At 38.6% G+C, this 17,489-nt stretch overlaps 1 protein-coding gene across 4 annotated transcripts in view; it reads left to right on the forward strand.

Moving 5' to 3' along the window:
- The window catches only part of LOC5569887 (elongation of very long chain fatty acids protein AAEL008004), a 222,093-nt gene extending 211,653 nt beyond the window's left edge, over positions 1-10,440 (forward strand). Inside the window, exon 11 of one of the 4 annotated variants that reach the window (XM_021837997.1) lies at positions 8,204-10,440. In XM_021837997.1, coding sequence (XP_021693689.1) covers positions 8,204-8,494 — 291 coding nt within the window. In that variant the 3' untranslated portion in view covers positions 8,495-10,440. The remainder of the gene's footprint in view (positions 1-8,203) is intronic. The other 3 variants (XM_021838001.1, XM_021837999.1, XM_021837998.1) reach the window with 3 other exon arrangements.
- Positions 10,441-17,489: the final 7,049 nt, after the last annotated feature.

The raw sequence follows: 17,489 nt of genomic DNA on the forward strand, positions 1-17,489 counted from the left end.
AACATGCTAAATAGGACTTGAACTTTCAATGGGTTACATACATGGCCTGATTCGCTACTCGCCACATAGTAACGCACATGCGCTAGTGTCTATGCACGAAAAATCGCTAACAGGTAACGCGAAAAATATTTGTATGGCGAAATGCATCTAATGAGCTATTTCTCAAAATTGGGAACCATTTTCGAAAAAAATATTTGGTAGGGTAGAAGCGCCGGTTTTGGCCATACGCCAGTTGTAGCCATAGGGGATTATACACCGTTTTACATAGCCAATTAACATGAAACCTTTTGTGTTCAGACGATCACATTCACATGATATAGCCACATTCATTTACTCGTCCAAATTGATTCAAAATATAAGAAAAAACATTTCATTTTCCTTATAATTTTAATCCCCATACACCTAATTTGGCCAGGGCCCTCCTAATTTGGCCACTCTCATGAGCAATCAATGCGATTGGTCAATTTAGGAACCGAAGATAAATCTCTGGCCGAAACTGGTTCCGTTGGCCTATATTGACCAACGGGATTTTCAAAGCAAAAAAATGGTTTTATCTCAATTTTGATATTTTATACACATAAAATAAATTAAAAGCTTGTATTTGACATATTTGTAGTATAAATACGGCTTTCCATTTGATTTTTATTGACATTTTCTCTTAGGCTGGCCAAAACCGGTGCTTTTACCCTACCGGTTGTGCATAATGATTATGGCTATCACGCCTACCAAATATTTTTTCGATTAAATCTTCCATTCACAATATATTTGGAGTTAGATGCCTTTCCTCATACAAAATTAAATGAGAAAACTTCTGCTGATCAACTGTGGGCATGAGCAAAGCAGGTCATCCATTCATAACGCTGAAAATGGCACTTTTTAACACCCCCCCACCCTTCGTAACGCTTTTTATATGAATATTCTACAAATTTTGTATGAGCTGTAACACCAGCAGAACAATCACCCACCCCTTTCAGCGTTATGAAATTTGTGAACAAGCCCTACTTGCTTTGCTCTTATCCACAATTTATCAGCAGAAGTTTTCTAGTTTTATATTATATGGGCAGGGCCGCATTTACGAGGGGCCGAGGGGGCCATGGCCCCCGGGCCCCCACATTTTAGGGGCCCCCACAAATATCGACAAACATGCTTGTAGTAAAACTTTCACGAATAGTCAGAACCAATGCAAGAGCCTATGCTTTTTGAAATCGTGTCATATTATAAGAAGCATTCTATTTTTTAAATTGAACAATAGGTGATGTTTATGCAAATAAATTGAAATAAAACTCTTAAAACAAAATATAAGAACATTCAAAATGGGGTTTTGTTAACTTTAACTTCAAATTTCAAAACCGATTTGGATAAACAAAAAGAGAGCCATCCTTTTGCTTAAATTCCTAAAGATTTTCTTACGTGACTATCCAACCACAGACAAACAGACGTCACATTCTCATCATTGTCAATCGACCACATTTTTAACGGTCGATTCAAAAATATGATAGGTGGCTAATCCGCCACCCACAGCGCTTGCATCGTTTTTTTCGTGTTTGACGTTTACACACTACCGCCATCTGTTGGCCTGTCGGCCAAACACACCGATTTTAGCATTGGGCGTACATGTCATCGTGACTATGATTTTGAACGAGATTTGTTCTATGTGTTACGTCTGTTTGTCTGTGATCCAACTGTAACGAAAGCATTCTCAACGAAGTTTAAGACTAGGTTCGCATGCAATTTATGTTTGCAGATCAAGTAATAGGACTTAATAATTTATATATTTATTTTGAAAAATACTCTTTCGATCACAGTGAAGGGCTGGTAAATATAGGAACTTCAGAGACTTCTAGCTTGAAAAAAAAAACAGATCAAGAAGAGACCAGACAGGAACCAACAATAGACCGAAAATGGACCAAACAGGAAACAGAAAAACAAAACGTAAACTAATAGGAAACAGAAGATAAGATTTTGATTCATCATTGAATCATTTATCTTTTTTTGGCAATTTCTCGCGAAACTCGTAGTTTTTTTTTCATGATTTTCTTTATGAATTTAGTGGGAAGGTTCAGAGATTATTCCGGAAATTTTTGCAGGAGTTCATTAAGTGATTATTTTCCTTAGGAATTCCTCCAAGAATTTTAATTCGACCTTATCGATTCCATCAAAAATTTCTCCAAAGATTTTTTTGGATATTTCTTAAGGAAGTCTCAAATCCTCCAGGATTTTCCGGTTATTCTTCACTCGATTTCCATACTATATCCTCCAAGAGTTATGTTTAGAACATCTTCAAAAAATCTTCGTAAGATTTCCTTGAGTAAAACTGGAGCATTCGTTTGAGGGATAAGTGAAAATATCTGGAAAACACCTAGTCTATTCTTTCGAAAATAATCGGGATAAGCACTGAGGAAATTACTGGAAGTTGTATAATTGGAGTACTCAAGGATTACCTATAGAAAATCCTCTAAGCATTCTTTGAATTTCTGGGCGAAATAGTAAAGGAATCTCTAGACATATTTGTAGAGAGATCCCTGTTTTAGTCAATGAAAGTGTTCCAGATGAAATCTCTAGACAAACCACTTGAAGATTTCTTGAAGTTTTTCTTCGAGACCTGTGATACGAAATCCTTGAAGAAGCTGCTAAATAGCTGCGCTAGAATCTTTTATTTTTCTCTGGAGCCAGTAGTATTTTGCATCAGGATTCACTGCAATCGCAATAAGGAAAGAAAAGATTTTAGAAACCATTTTTATTAAAATAGAGACCTTAGAGACCTTCCATTGAAAGTAGAGACTTTTTGGAGACTTGCATTGAAATAGAAGTCTCTAGAAAAAGACCTGCTACCAGCCCTACACCAATTTCTTCAATCTAAATTGTTAGGTAAATCTGTATGTTCAACAACTTGCAGTTTAAAACATGAATAAAATATGTACCATATAAAATAAAGGAATCAACAAGAAGGAAATCATCAAATGAACTTTGTTATTGACGAAGAAACCCCAAAAACATTGAATTTAGCATATTTTAGCATATATATAAAATCTACAAAGATATGTAGAATATTAAGGAAACATAAGATAAATAAATTTAAATTGATTTACGTTCACAATGGAAAATATTTTTTTAACGTGATAAAATAGTTTGACATTAAGATTATCTAGTCTCTTCTAAAGTATCAAAATGTTCTTCTGGGAAAAGGGCCCCCACAAGACAATGGCCCCCGGGCCTCCACAATTGTAAATCCGGCCCTGTATATGGAGAAAGGCATAGAACTTCAAATTTCTCGTAAATGAAAGCATTAATCGAGTAAATATTTGGTAGGCATGATAGTCATTTCGAGCATAATGATGATGGCTATCTTACCTTACCTTAATTTTTGCGAGGTGGACGATGGTTGGTTCTTCTAGCAGCTGGCGCAATTCATGGTTCAGTCGCCTTCTCCACGTTCCGTCTTCCATCTGCACTCCGCCGTAGATGGTCCGCAACACCTTCCGTTAGAAAACACCAAGGGCGCGTAGATCCTCTGCACGTAGGGTCCATGTTTCGTGTCCATAGAGAAGTACCGGTCTAATCAGCGTCTTGTAGATGGTTAATTTCGTGCGATGGCGAACTTTGCTCGATCGGAGCGTTCTGCGTAGTTCAAAGTAGGCACGATTTCCAGCAACGATGCGTCTCTGGATTTCTCTGCTGGTGTCGTTGTCGGCGGTCACCAGTGAGCCCAAATACACGAATTCTTCGACAACCTCGATTTCATCACCGTCAATGGGTTACATGCATTCACAAGATATTTGAAGTAAGATGGCTTTCCCCATACAAAATAAAATGAGAAAACTTCTGCTGATCAACTGTGGACAAAGCAGGTGGCCAAATTGTACCTTTGTCCTGTTGCTAAACTTCTCCGACTGCAGCATTTTCAAACAAGACTGATTGCCCTCATTTAGTTGCACTGTTGGAACGCTTTCACCCAGATCGTGTAGTATCCGCTGAAGCCAGATTGCTTCCTGAGAAGCTTCCGAAAAGGCGACGAACTTGGCCTCCGCAGTTGACTAGAAATGATTTCAAAGTTACGAGCTAGCGTTCGACTAGTCAACTCGATAATTCCTTCTTCCTCACTGGCGATAATAAGATCATCGACGTACACTAAAACATAGCATCGATTTCCGTTGACCACTTTGCCATACCGACACGGATCGGCAGTACTCCTCTTAAAACCGTCACCTTCCAGCACCTGATGAAGCTTCAAGTTCCACGAGCGAGCACTCTGCTTTAACCCGCTTCGCCGCAACGGACATGAGAGCTCTGAAAGTAGTCTGACGAACGACAGGCGCGAAGACTTCGTCATACTCACTCCCATACTGCTGAATGTAGCCTTGCGCCACAAGTCTGGCCTTGAACCGAATAATCTTACCATCTGAGGTACGCTTGAGTTGGAAAGCCCATTTACAGCCCAACACACGTTTTCCTTGTTGAGCATCGACAAGTTCCCAAGCATAGTTGCTCCTTATCGATTCGAGTTCATCCAACATCGCTTTCTTCCAGTTTTGACTATCTGGGTCAGACAGTGTATCCTTCGCTGTTTTCGCTCCTCCTGAACTACAGCTTCTGCCACACAAGCATATCGGGCCGGTAACTGTCCTCTCGTTGTCCTGGTTGATCTCCTCACAACCTCTTCATCAGCAGCAGGCGTCGCATTCTCCCAGACGATGTCGTCCTCGCGATCCACCACAGGCGCTTCTCAAGGCACGACCGGATCCATGCTCGCAGCGTTCTTCGACAGAGGTATCAATACATCGCTACACGGAGACATGCTGTCCACTTCGGGTACCGAACTGAAACTCCTGAAAACACGACTAATCGTAATTCTCCCAGTCCAAACATCAATCAGACGGTACGCTTTTGACGCCTCGCTGTATCCCATAAGCTTCAGCTTTTTCAGCCTTATCATCAAGCTTGCCCCGCTTTTCACTCGGTATGTAGCAGTAAACATCAACACAAAATGGGCGAACATGGCACAGTTTCGGTTTTACCCCATGCCAACGTTCACTGGTATTGTACGGTGTCACTGGTATTGTACGAGAAGGCACACGATTTTGAAGATAGTTCGCATTTACTATGGCTTCACCCCAGAACCGGTCGTCGCGCCCTGTCTGGATAAACAAACATCGGGCCATTTCCACAAGTTACCGGTTCTTACGCTCTGCAGTGCCATTTTGTTGCGGTGAATACGGTGCGGTAAACTGACCGATAATGCCGTTCTCCTTCAAAAATCGATTAAAATCATCCTCGGTGTAATCACCTCCGTTGTCCGAGCGAAGTATCTTTGGCCTTTTACCGAACTTGGTGGTAACCATCTCGACGTACTCTCGCAGCTTATCGAGCGTCTCCAATTTGCCCTTGAGAAGATGGACAACCGTATACTTGCTGAAGTCGTCTATGAACGTCAGGAAGTAGCACCTTCCGCTCAGCGTCGCAGTCCGCATTGGACCACAAATTTTTTATGGGTCAGGTCCAAAACGTCCGACGACTTGCTCTTGGACGCTTTCGGTAACGGCTCACGATTCATCTTCCCACGTATACACACTTCGTACTCTTCAGAACAGCTACACGCTTCGATCTTCATCCCGGTAGTTTATTCACAGCTTCAATGTCTCTATGTCCCATCTTGTAGTGCCATTCATGGACGCACTCGGTTGGTTCACTCACCAGCGATACACTTTCGTTGAGCAACTTCATCACGAATAGATTGTTCGAAAGTTCGGCCACAGCACCAACAGTCCCATTCTGACTAATTTGCATCAAAGTTCACTTCGTAGCCCTTGCTTACTAATCGCTTAACCGACAACAAGTTCGCTTTCATTCCTGGTACTAGCAAGACATCATCCACTGTGATCACACGACGCTGATTCGCACTGCCAACAGCAACCAGCAACTTCCGGACCCTCTTCCGGCGGGTCCTACTTTCACGCCGATCGCGACGCTCACTTCTTCTGCTGTCAAACGACTCTTCACGCTCGTTCAGATCTACTCAAAAGTGAGTAGAATTCGACTCACTTCGGAACAAAGTGGAACTGCTCACAAGTGAGTAACACCATCGTTACTCACTTTAGAGTAAAGTTGTCACTTCGTTTTTTATTTTTATATTTATTAAATCAAAAGAAAAATATACAAAAAGCATAACATTTATTTTATTATAAATATATTTTTATAAATACATGGATAGTACATTATTACAGGTAAAAATTGTAGTATTTGTGTCGAAATTGTCGATGCTCTGGAATGTATCCCTGGATGTTGTAAATCTCTGGGGGACTGATGAAAGTCATGGAGGATGTAGTTTGACCGAACGAGTAGCCTTCCCGGTTAGACTGTAAAGAATTGATAATTAGTCCAATATAAAGTACGACGGTAAAACTTACTGTTTATATGTTTTTTCTTGTGGTTGTTCGATCAAAACCAGGACTTGGTCATTTTCACTCCGACCTCGCTTCACTTGATATCAGTTGGTGAATTCCGGCGAACAATTTCTTCAAAGAGAAGAAATTTTCTTCCATTACGCAGCAAGAAAAATTTCTTTTCTTCGAAGAAAATACGCGTCGGAATTTGCCTACAGGATTAATGATACCAGTAACAATTGCCCATATAATATATTATATTCACAACTTGTATGATTCGTTTTCCGGCACTTGTTTAACAGCGATGTTTACTCCTAAACTTAGAAACCGAAATTTTCACAAGTCTTTGACGTTTACAAAGTGAGTCAAATATGTTTGTGTTTACTCAAAAGTGAGTAAGGTCGTTTTCTTTCATGATTGAGTAAAAAGTTACTCACTTTGATAAAATAAAGTTACTCACTTTTGACAGCTAACTTGAAACTTCAAAAGTGAATCAAAGTTACTCTCTTTTGAGTAGATTTGAACGAGCGTGTTCTGCTGTCAAACGACATGTTGCACCCGAGTCAAGAATCCAAATTCTTGGCACTATATCACCAGCTGAGAACGCCCAGTCGAACGCTTTGACGTCATCATGCACTACACTGCGAGCCTTATTGCCAGATTTTTCTTCTTTCGATTGACTCTTCTTCTTATTGTCCTTCCACTTCTTCCACTTGTCACAGCTCACTTCCTTATGGCCCGGCTTTTTACAAAAATAGCACATAACCTCTTCTCTGCCGGCCGCAGCATGCAAAGTTGTTTCACCACTTTTACCACTGTCCGCGCGATTTGCCTTTTTCTGCCACTCAACGATCAATTTACCTTTGACGACATCCAAGGTCAAATCCGTAAACTTTATCTCCGAAGCTGGAAAAGCGAATAACCGGAAGATGAGTTAGCTGGAAAAGCATCTGGCCAGATTCTGAAAAAAGTATCTACTTGAGAATGCTTCTATTTAAAAGCTGGAAAAGCTTTATTGCACAACATAAAAAGCTTTTCTGCAGACGCTGGGAAAATTTTGCTGGTAAAGTTGTTTTCGAGAAGCTGAACAATCTTATCTCAACATCTGGAAAACTTCTTCCATAATCTGGGAACACTTCTTTCAGAAGCCGAAAAGCTTCTCACAAGAAGCTGGAAAAGCTTCTCACCAGCTTTTGCAAAGAAAAAAAAAATACTTCATACCAAAAACTGGAAAAGTTTATCATTAGAAGCTGGAAAAGCTTTTTTACCAGAAGCTGTTGGAAAGTTCTCTCCACAAATTTGAAAAGCTTCTCTTCAAAAGCTGAAAATATTTTCTCAGAAATGCTTCCCTCTAGAAGCTTAAAAGTTTCTCTCCAGAAACTGGAAATACTTTTGTCCTGAATTGGAGAAGCTTCAATCAAAAAGATGGATAAACTTTCTTTAAATTCTGATGACAGAAGCTTGTTTCTTGAAGCTGGAAACGTTTCTCCTCAGAAGCAGTAAAAGCTCCTCTTCAAAAGCATAAAGCCTTCTTTCTAGAAGCTTAGAAAGGATAAAGCTGAAAAAGCATCATCCAAGAAGATAGAGCAGCCTTTTCGCCAGAAGCCTAGAAGGTTTTCTTTAGAAGTTGGAAATGCTTCTCTCAAAAGCTGAATGAGTTTATTTTAGAGGGTTAGAAAGATTTTCTTAGAAACTATAGTAGAAGTTTTCAGCTAATCTAATCTGTTTTCAGTTTACTTGTACTTAAAATATGAACATTTTTTCCAAATTTTTTCTTCTGGATCGATAAACTAACCTCAATCCCTTTTTCCATCCCATTTCAGCGGAGACGGGCGGCAGCTGCCGAAGCCAGACGGTTGGCAGCCGAAGAAGCCAAACTGCAGAACGGCAGTGCTGTCAGCAGCAACGGTAGCGCAATCACTGCCAACGGACACCACGGGAAGAACGGTTCGGTGCACCATCACAGTAACGGCAGTGCCACCTCGAACGGCACCTCGTTACTGTCGAATGGCGTCGGCGGCAACAAGGCTGCCGACTATTACGTGCGGGGCGATCTCCCGGCCGAGATCGAGATCACGCAGCGACAACCCAGCAGCCGCAATCAGGTCCAATAATAGCGAATACGTTGCAGCGGAAGACACTTCCCCGGCGGGAAGCGTTAGGACACTCACACATACCCACAACTTACACACCGACAATATGCAATCCAACATACTTCCCTGGCTTCCTTTTTGCTCCTCTCAGGAGAATCAAAAGTTCCCTTCCTTCCCTTGTACACTCCTTCACACATACAAAGCGCAGTGGTTTCTATTGTTATGATTAATTAATTTATTGTAAAATTTCTTTAATATTATTAATTCATAAACCAACACACACAAACCAACACAAAACACACACAAAAATGTGCATGTGATTCGCTGTCAAGTTTTTATTTGTATTTCAAAGTTTTTTTTGTTTTGTTCTGTCAATCTCTTTCAACCAAACATACTAAAGTATATTTACACATATTGGGATAACAATCGTCAACATTCGGCAATAAAATGCAAGCAAAGTATTTTTATCGAGTTAAAAGCGAAACATGTACACACCGAAAAAAATTGTTACTTACTGTTTGTATTCCAAAAACAACACGAAAATTACGAATAAAAAGTTTTAACCAGCAGAGAAGCAAGAAAACAATCAAAACACACAGGAAATGAAAACCAAACGGAGCAGAAAAAACACACAATCAAACACACACATACAATCAAGTTGTAAGCAAAAGCCAAAACAAACCGAGAGAGAGAGAAAGAATAAACGAGAGGTGAAAGCTTTTCCGTTTCGATCTTCTTCGTCGCCTTCCAAAACAAAAAAAAAAAATGTGGCGACGAGGGACGACAGAAATGTGTTACCTTTATTTAGAGTTTTTAAATAAAGTGTTAGTAACTTGCGCGGTGATATCAGCGTCAGCCTAGCAGGTTCGTCACGCACTGGGGAGGATTCAGGAAACAAAAAACTGAAAACGTAAAAAATAGAATCGAAACCAAACTGGCGGCATATTTGGAGTGGTTTTGTTTAAGCAGTGTAGTGAAGTAATTCGTGAATGTAAAGAATAGGAACACAGAGGAACTACTACTGGGCGAAGAGCGAGACAGGCAAGCATATAATTTGTAAATAGTTTAGGTAACCTAAAAGTGTAGGCGATAAGGATGTAGGTTTAAGGTTATACAACAGCAGTTAGTGGAGGATGAAAACAAAAAAAAGTGAACTAACGGTGAAGATTCTAAAAAAGAAAACGCCAGACAGTACCCTTTGGATGCTATTTTACCTATCGACTAGGATGTTTTTGTTTTACTTATTTCAATGATTAGAACACGACTGTTGAGACAGGCACACACAGACAGCTTTACAATGTGAGGAATATAAATGTGTATTTGTTTTAGTGGCTTCTCTGGCGTGTTATGCCAATATTTTTTGGATTTCTAATTCTATCCCTCTTGACGTGAAAATCACCAGTTGACGAACAGTAAGATCATACACACATATACACACATACACATTCGAACACGATCATCAACCCATACAGACAAAATACACTCTGATTCAGGAACAGGAACTACCTACTCTAATAATATCAAGTCTATGATACACAAAATACAAAACACACAAAAAATAGATGGTGTTTAGGGGACAGACAGACAGAGATTGCCTCTGTCTATATGTAGGATTAAAGTCTTTAAAAATGATAAGAAACGAAAAAACTCTAATGTGATTTCTTTATTTTTTTGTAAGGAAAATGCAAAAGCAAGCAAATTATAGTAAAGAAAGGAGAGATGTAAAAAACGAAGAATATTCCGCCGCAAACAATTAAAAAATAAATTGTTAAAACAAAAAAGCTTACATCATTGAGTGCGCTCCGTGTCCATGTTGTAAATCCGCTTCGAGCACATATACAAAAGCCATTCGCAGAATATTTACAAACACATACACAACAATCAACAACAACGCAAAGCAAAGAGCGCGCGGTCACTTCAATGGCGTGAATCTGGCGTATCAAACAAAAAAAGAACATACGAACAAAGAAAACTGGTAACAGACACAGAACCACCTGTTAGAGCGCTTGAGCGGTCAATCTAAATAAAAATAAATATTGCTGAAAAAATATGTGATTTGAAGTTATTATCCGAAACTGACAAAGCTTCTCCCAGAAGCTGAGAAAGCTTCACTTAGAAGCTGAAAACGTTACCCTCAGAAGCTGGGATTTTTTACCAAGAAACTGGAATATTAGAAAAGCATCTCCCGAATGCTAGAAAATCTGGTCTCAGCAGCTCTTGGATGCATGAGATAGCTTATTTCCAAATCTGAAAAAGCTTTTCAGAGGCTTTAACAGCTTGAAAAACTTATCCCTGAAGCAGGAATAGCTTCTCACTGAAGCCAAAGAATATTTTCATGCTGTCTTCAGAAGTTTCACAAAAGACGATGAAACTTCTTACCGAAGCTGAAAAAGCGTCCTTCAGAAACTGTTTCTCAGTAGCATCTCTCAGAGCTGAAAAGATTATCTAAGAAGCTAACAAAGCTTCTCGAATAACTAAAAATCCTTTGTAACAAGCTGTGAAAACTTATCTTTGCAGCTAGAAATGATGTTCTGAGAAGTTGGAACAGCTTTTTCCAAAATCTGGAAGTTTCTCTACCAAGGTGAAAAATTTCCCAGAGCTCACAGAAAATAACAAAGCATCCGAATAAACAACTCTAGAAACTAAAAAGCATCTTCCAGAAATTGAAAAGGCTTCTTGATGGATTTGCGTAGTTACTCCCAAAGGTTGAGAAAAAATGTCATATTAGGTGAAATGCTTTCATCAGAAGATGCATAACGGTCCTCAACTAACTAATGTTCCAGTCACATCACTAGTTCCACCCCCTCTACTTCCCAGAAGATCAGAAATGCTTCTCTCAATAGATGAGCAAACAAATAACTATGAAAAGTTTATTTTCAGGTGCAAAAAAACTTGCTCCAGAAGTTGAGAATGCTTCATATTCATAGAAAAAGCTAAGAAATGTTTTCTAAGAGATTAAGGAAAAATCTTCCAAAAATTAAGAGAATAGACATTTGGGAAAGTTTCTCCCGGATGCTGAGAAAGCATCTCCCAGAAGCTAGGAGAGCTTTTTTCTGAAGCTAAGAAAGCTTTTTCCTGAAGCTGAGAAGGGCTCTAAGATTCTCGAAAAATATGTCTTCAAGACTTCGTTCTAGAAGAACTAATGTATGTTTATTTGTAGCCACACAAGCCACAATTTATTCATCGAATATTGGCATTTTCCCAAGCGTTTTACCAAGATGGCACCTCCAAGCCATATCAAAAATTTCTGGAAAAGCATCTCCTGAATGCTTAAAAAGCTTCTCTCAAAAGCTTACGATAACATATCTTGGAAACTGGAAAACTTTTTTAAGAAGCTTCAAAAGCTTCTTTCCGAAACTCAGATAGCTACTCTCCGAAGCAGAAAAAACTTCTCTCGGTTGCTGGATTAGCTTCTCTCAGAAGCGTAAGAAGCATCTCTCAAAGTGAAAAATGTTTTCTCAGAAGCTGAAGAAGCTTCAAAAGCTGAAAAAGCCTTTCCCCAACTATGCCAGCTACTAGCATAGTTTGAAAGTTTCTCTTAGAAAACTTCTTTCATCAACTGGAAAAGATGTTCTGGGAAACCGACACATCTTCTCTCAAAAGAAGGAAAAACTGCACTCAGAAGCTTGCTACGACTCTTCCAGAGGCTAAGAAAAGCATGCGAAAGCTAAGATAAGATGAGAGCACCTCCTGCGATGTTACTCTTATAAGCTAGAAAAAGTTTAACTGAGAAAATGAAAAAGTTTTAAGGGATTTTCCTAGAAGTCATTAAAAACTTCAAATATTAGTTGAGATTTGTTTTTTTTTCTGAAACTGAGGAAAACTCTTAGAAGTTGGATTTTTTTTCCAAAAAGATAAAAAAAACTTTCCTTCAAATCAGAGATGCTTTCTGCAAAAGTTGAGAACGCTCCTTACATCAACTGAGAAAAGTTTTTCTTAAGAGCTCATGAGGTTTTCTGTTGATTAAAAAAAATATTGAAATGGATATAAGATTTCTAGGGACAATGAAAATTCGTGGCAAAATTGTGGAAATTTCGCGGGCAACCAAGGCGATAAAACCAAAATTTCGCGGCTTTGTCGCGGTCCCGTAATTTTGACCATGTTTTACATGAAAATGCATGTTTGCAATAAAAATAAGTATTATACGCGTATTTTTTTTTTGAATTCCATAAGAATATTTTATAAACTGGGATGGTAAGTTTAATATCCTAATTCAAACATTAACCCTTTCTTTCTCACGACTTTGATCTACTATTGCTTCCCAGAAAATGCTTGTATACTAAGTACTTGAACAAACAATGTTGTTAATGAGCTAAATTTGTCAAAAACAGTTTAAATATTTTGATTGTTTTTCAATAGTTAAAAGATTGTTCATCAAAAGTTTTACTACTGAAACAGTTAGTTGACTATTGGATTAAAACGATGATGAAATCTTAGATTTTCCAAAAAAATTAGGATAAAATACATCTGATGCTAAGAAAAATCTATTAATAGCAGAGAAAAGCTTCGACGAGAAGCTTTTCCTTGAAGTTTTTCTCTATGTTTATTGAAGATTTGTTTAGACCTTGACTAGTTTATCTCGGGACCAACGGCGCGTGTCTACCATGGCGATAGGATTCTATGCGGATCCTCAGCGTGATAGTCAAGTGTTATAAGAGCGGCTGTCTCTTCTACCTCACAAAAGATGAGAATTGTGTCTTCCAGAAGATTTGAGAGCAAGGATCTAGAAAAACCTTATTTTTGTTGAAAACCAGGAGCAGTAGAGATGGTACAAACCGTTAAACTGGACAATAATCATACTCGTGATTGACGAAGAAAACATCAAAAGATTGCGTTCTTCAAACAACGTTTATTCTCGTCAGCAAAGTAGTACGGACTCACAAAACAAAAAAACAACAAATAAACATTAGGTAAGATAACCTATCTGCATTTATCAGCACTGCAGATTCGCCTGTGTGATTCTAAACGTGAGATATGAGAAAATTCTTCAAGAAGTGTAGAAAGCTGCTTTTTGAAGTTAGGAAACCTTCTCCCAGAAGCTGAGAAAGCTTCCAGCAGATATTCAAAAAGTTTTTTTTTTGTAGTTTTTCCGAACTTGTTCTAGAAGCTGACCAAGTTATTTTTTCAACTGATGACACAGCTTCTCCCAAAACTGAAAAAAAAACTCTTTGAGGGGTTTGAAAAATTCGCACCACTACACCAGGCCCGTCCCTATGGAGAAGCTTCGCAATCTTAAGTGGATATCAGCATCAAATCGATTATTCAGGATGTGTTGGTATTACACACATGGTGTGTAGGTCCAGAAGAGCTTAGTTTTATGTAACTAATATGAAGAGAGTACGGTATTTGAGACATAACGGTAAACGTACATCAGTTTATCTTATGCCCGAAAATATTTTACCGTGTATGTGTAGATTTGCTACATTCCATTGCCATCTAGCGACGACTAGTTGTTTCACATTCTAGTACTTCCTTTTTGGTTCACACCCTGAACGATTTCTACTCAGCATTTGATTTGATTCACCAGCTTTATCCAGTCCCTGAAATAGCTGCCTTCATTTATTAACCTCATTTAACATAAAAATTTGCCAAACAGTTCCTCACAGTTCCTAGACTCCTATCCATTATGGATCGATTCATGAACGTCTATATCGATTTGTTGTGATTTTCTCACAAACTTCGTGTGTGTTACACATTCAATTCTTTAGTTTTGCTTCATGGACCGATTCATCAACCGACAACATGAATTCCATAATTTTCCACATAAGTTCCTGAAGCTTTCCATTTCAAATTCGTATTTGTCAACCTATGGGTGCATAGAACATCACCCAACACGGATTCAGTGTGTTTAACTTATGGTTATCTTGTGTTATGCTGAAGGCTTACACGAGTTTGGTGAATCTTCCATGCGATTTTTAGTCAAGTCCCAATTTCATGTAGACAATAGTCAGATGAAAATAAATCAATAATAATAATAATAATCATGTTCAAGTTGGTCGATTTGAAATCGATGAGCTTGCTGTCGATTACCGTGTTCCAAATTTCTAAATTGTTAGTGATCAACCCATAGCGAACGAAATTGTGGTCGGACCTCGTGTCGAACAACAGTCATCATCATGTTCCAAAGAGAAGAATCAAATTCTGAAGCTGAAAGTGTTAGAGGAAAATTTGCGGATTCGTTTTTCTTTCAATTAGTGTAGATATCCGAGTGAAGATGATGAGTTCATTCTAATTTTCTAGAAATGAAATGTATTACTTCCAGCATTGGATATAATGTATGATGTTAGAGAATCAGATTCCACTAACAGATTTTCCTAGCTTTCAGCTTCGAATAAAATGAAATATGCTAATCCCGGGCTTCCCAAAATATGGATTTGCGGCGCCCCGCTTGTTACTGACTCACTTGCTTGAAGAAAAAAAAAAACATTTAAGTGAGCTTGCGACAACCAGAGGAGCCTCGAATCCATATTTTGGGGAGCAAGAGTTCTTCTACCAAATTTCTTCTTTCAGTCTCATGACATTCATGTTCTATCGCACATAACTATCTAAAGCCACTACATTTCGAATTCAATAAGCAAATCAGTTGGTTTTCATGATTTAATATTTAGACATTCATGTTTGTTTCACATGACAACCTAATGTTGATACACATGTTATTATACCGTGAAGTTAATTACGAAATCCATATGGCTACCACACTCAAGTCATGTGGTTTTCCTCTTTGCGCAAATCTATAAGTAAAACACACGACCTTGACGTGTAGATTTTTCTCAGTGGTGCATCTAATTAGACCTGTTCAATGTATCACACTTAAATGAAGTTACACAAAATTGACTACGAACCGCTCAAAATCGAGCTCTTCTGGACCAATACATAAGGTGAGTAATTTTGACAGGCTGAGAAATCCCCTCTATGGATTTATTTATTTATTTTTTAATCCAACGAACTTCACGAATGCTGTGGAACGGACCGCAGAATAAGAACAAAACAGTGAAAGAGGTATCCAGAAACACGGTTCTAGGGTGACTTAATGCTCAAATTAAAAATGAACCCCGATGGTTTGCATCGTTCAAATTAGCGGGGGTGCACGGTACACTACAATCACCTCCTTTTTCTCACCTTGCTCAACAAAATAAACATAATTGCATCGGAAAAAGTAAGAGAAGGCGAAAGAGAGGACAAAAAAGCACGTTGACTTGTCGATTTCGACATATTTTAGAGTGAAGCCAGCAAAAGAAAAACAGTAATGTGAGAAGATGTTATTTTGCACACAAGTAATAGTGATACGTTCCTATAATAATGAGCTTTATGGGAAATCAATGTAAACCACTGTTATAAGAACAGAAGTTCACAAATACCAATATTACAGGAACATATTCCATTATGGAGGTAGTGCTTTTTTGTGAGATTCAATGTTTTTATCATTCTATATATTTTTTGTGTTGTGTTGTGCTTCAGTGCGTAAGATGTCTCTCAAAGTGCTGTGATTTAATTGCAAAAATACGATTGCAAACTTATCCGTTTATTATTCGAATTATGTCACTTATTGATCAATTGTGAGCCTCTATCGTTCGTGTAATATTTTCTTGGAAAATCGTCAAACGTCGCAGAGAAAATTCACTGCATTATCACCGAGATCGACATATTTGTTCGCTATTCAATCCTTTGTGAGTGTTTGCTGAAAATTTAAATTCTTATTGTGCATTTGCTTCATATTTTTAACTATCGGTTCAGGCCTCTGAACCAAACTTAGATCAGAGAGAAGTAGAAGAGAGAAATAGTCGTTAGGAGAAACGAATAAGCGGCCACACATCGCTAGCGTTACATGAACAGCAGATAGGTCAACCGTGCGAATGAACAGACTCTGTATCCAGTTTCAAAGTTAATAAACAACGTGTTTAAACGTAACAATACTTCCAGCTTTCCTAAGAAAGAGAAGCTACTGGTGAGTACATAAGTTCGTGGTGGAAGACTTTCCTCTGAACTTAGTCTAGGTTGTGCATTCAGCTTTCAGGTGAAGATTTTCACGGGAAGCTTTTGCATCCGCCCTGGTTTTGCTGTTTGATTTGGTTCGGACAACGGTTTGCCAGGTGAAGTATTTCAAGGGTAACCTTTGTCTCCACTCCGCTCTCGCCTATTTCAACAGGTTATGGGCCCAGAAAACCGCTCTTAATCAAATCGATTAAACAGCGACAAATATATATTATCATTGCTCAGGCGAAGAATTTCGTGGAGCTTTCGGATAATTATATATACGGAAAAACGTGTGTTCAGACCAAGCTTTTCGTGGAACAACACTTGAAAAAAAAAAAAAAAAAAAAATTGCAACAAAAGTTCAGACGAAGATTTTTGTAGAACTTTCAGTTGTGTGAAACGTGTGTTCAGACGAAGCTTTTCGTGGAACATTTGAAAAGTTTACAACAAAAGTTCAGACGAAAGATTTTCATAGAACTCTCAGTTGTGACATTTGCGAACACTTGAAGAAAGTTCGGGCGAAGTTTTTCGTAGAACTGTCAACAAACATTGACTACATTTGTAAGGTTCTGGTTCATTGACATTTATTAACATGGAAAATAGGGTTGGCAAACGATTTGTAGCACCTGCCTTCAAAGGTGACATGAAATCGTATCCGTTCTGGAAGAAACGGATGAAAATATTTTTGAGACAGGAGGATTTGTTCTATACACTCGAAAATAGCCCAGAAGAAGAAAATTACTTCAATCCTGTCGCAAATGCTACACCCGAACAAGAAACAGAAAGAAAACAAAAGCTGGAAAAACGATTGAAAGATGATGGTGCAGCTGTCAACGAGTTTTTCACAGCTCTAGATGATGAAGCTTTGATACATGTCATGGAATGTACAAATGCAAAGGAAATTACGAAGAGGCTAGATGAGGTCTATCTTCCAAAAGGTCCATTCGCCATGTTAGGGTTGAGGTCCCGGCTTTACTTGCTCAAGAATGAGAATTTCAGTTCTCTTCAGCAATTATTCACTTCACATGAAGAGATTATCATC

Source organism: Aedes aegypti, chromosome 1 (genome assembly GCF_002204515.2).
Source record: "Aedes aegypti strain LVP_AGWG chromosome 1, AaegL5.0 Primary Assembly, whole genome shotgun sequence".
In the NCBI taxonomy this organism is placed as follows: domain Eukaryota; kingdom Metazoa; phylum Arthropoda; class Insecta; order Diptera; family Culicidae; genus Aedes; species Aedes aegypti.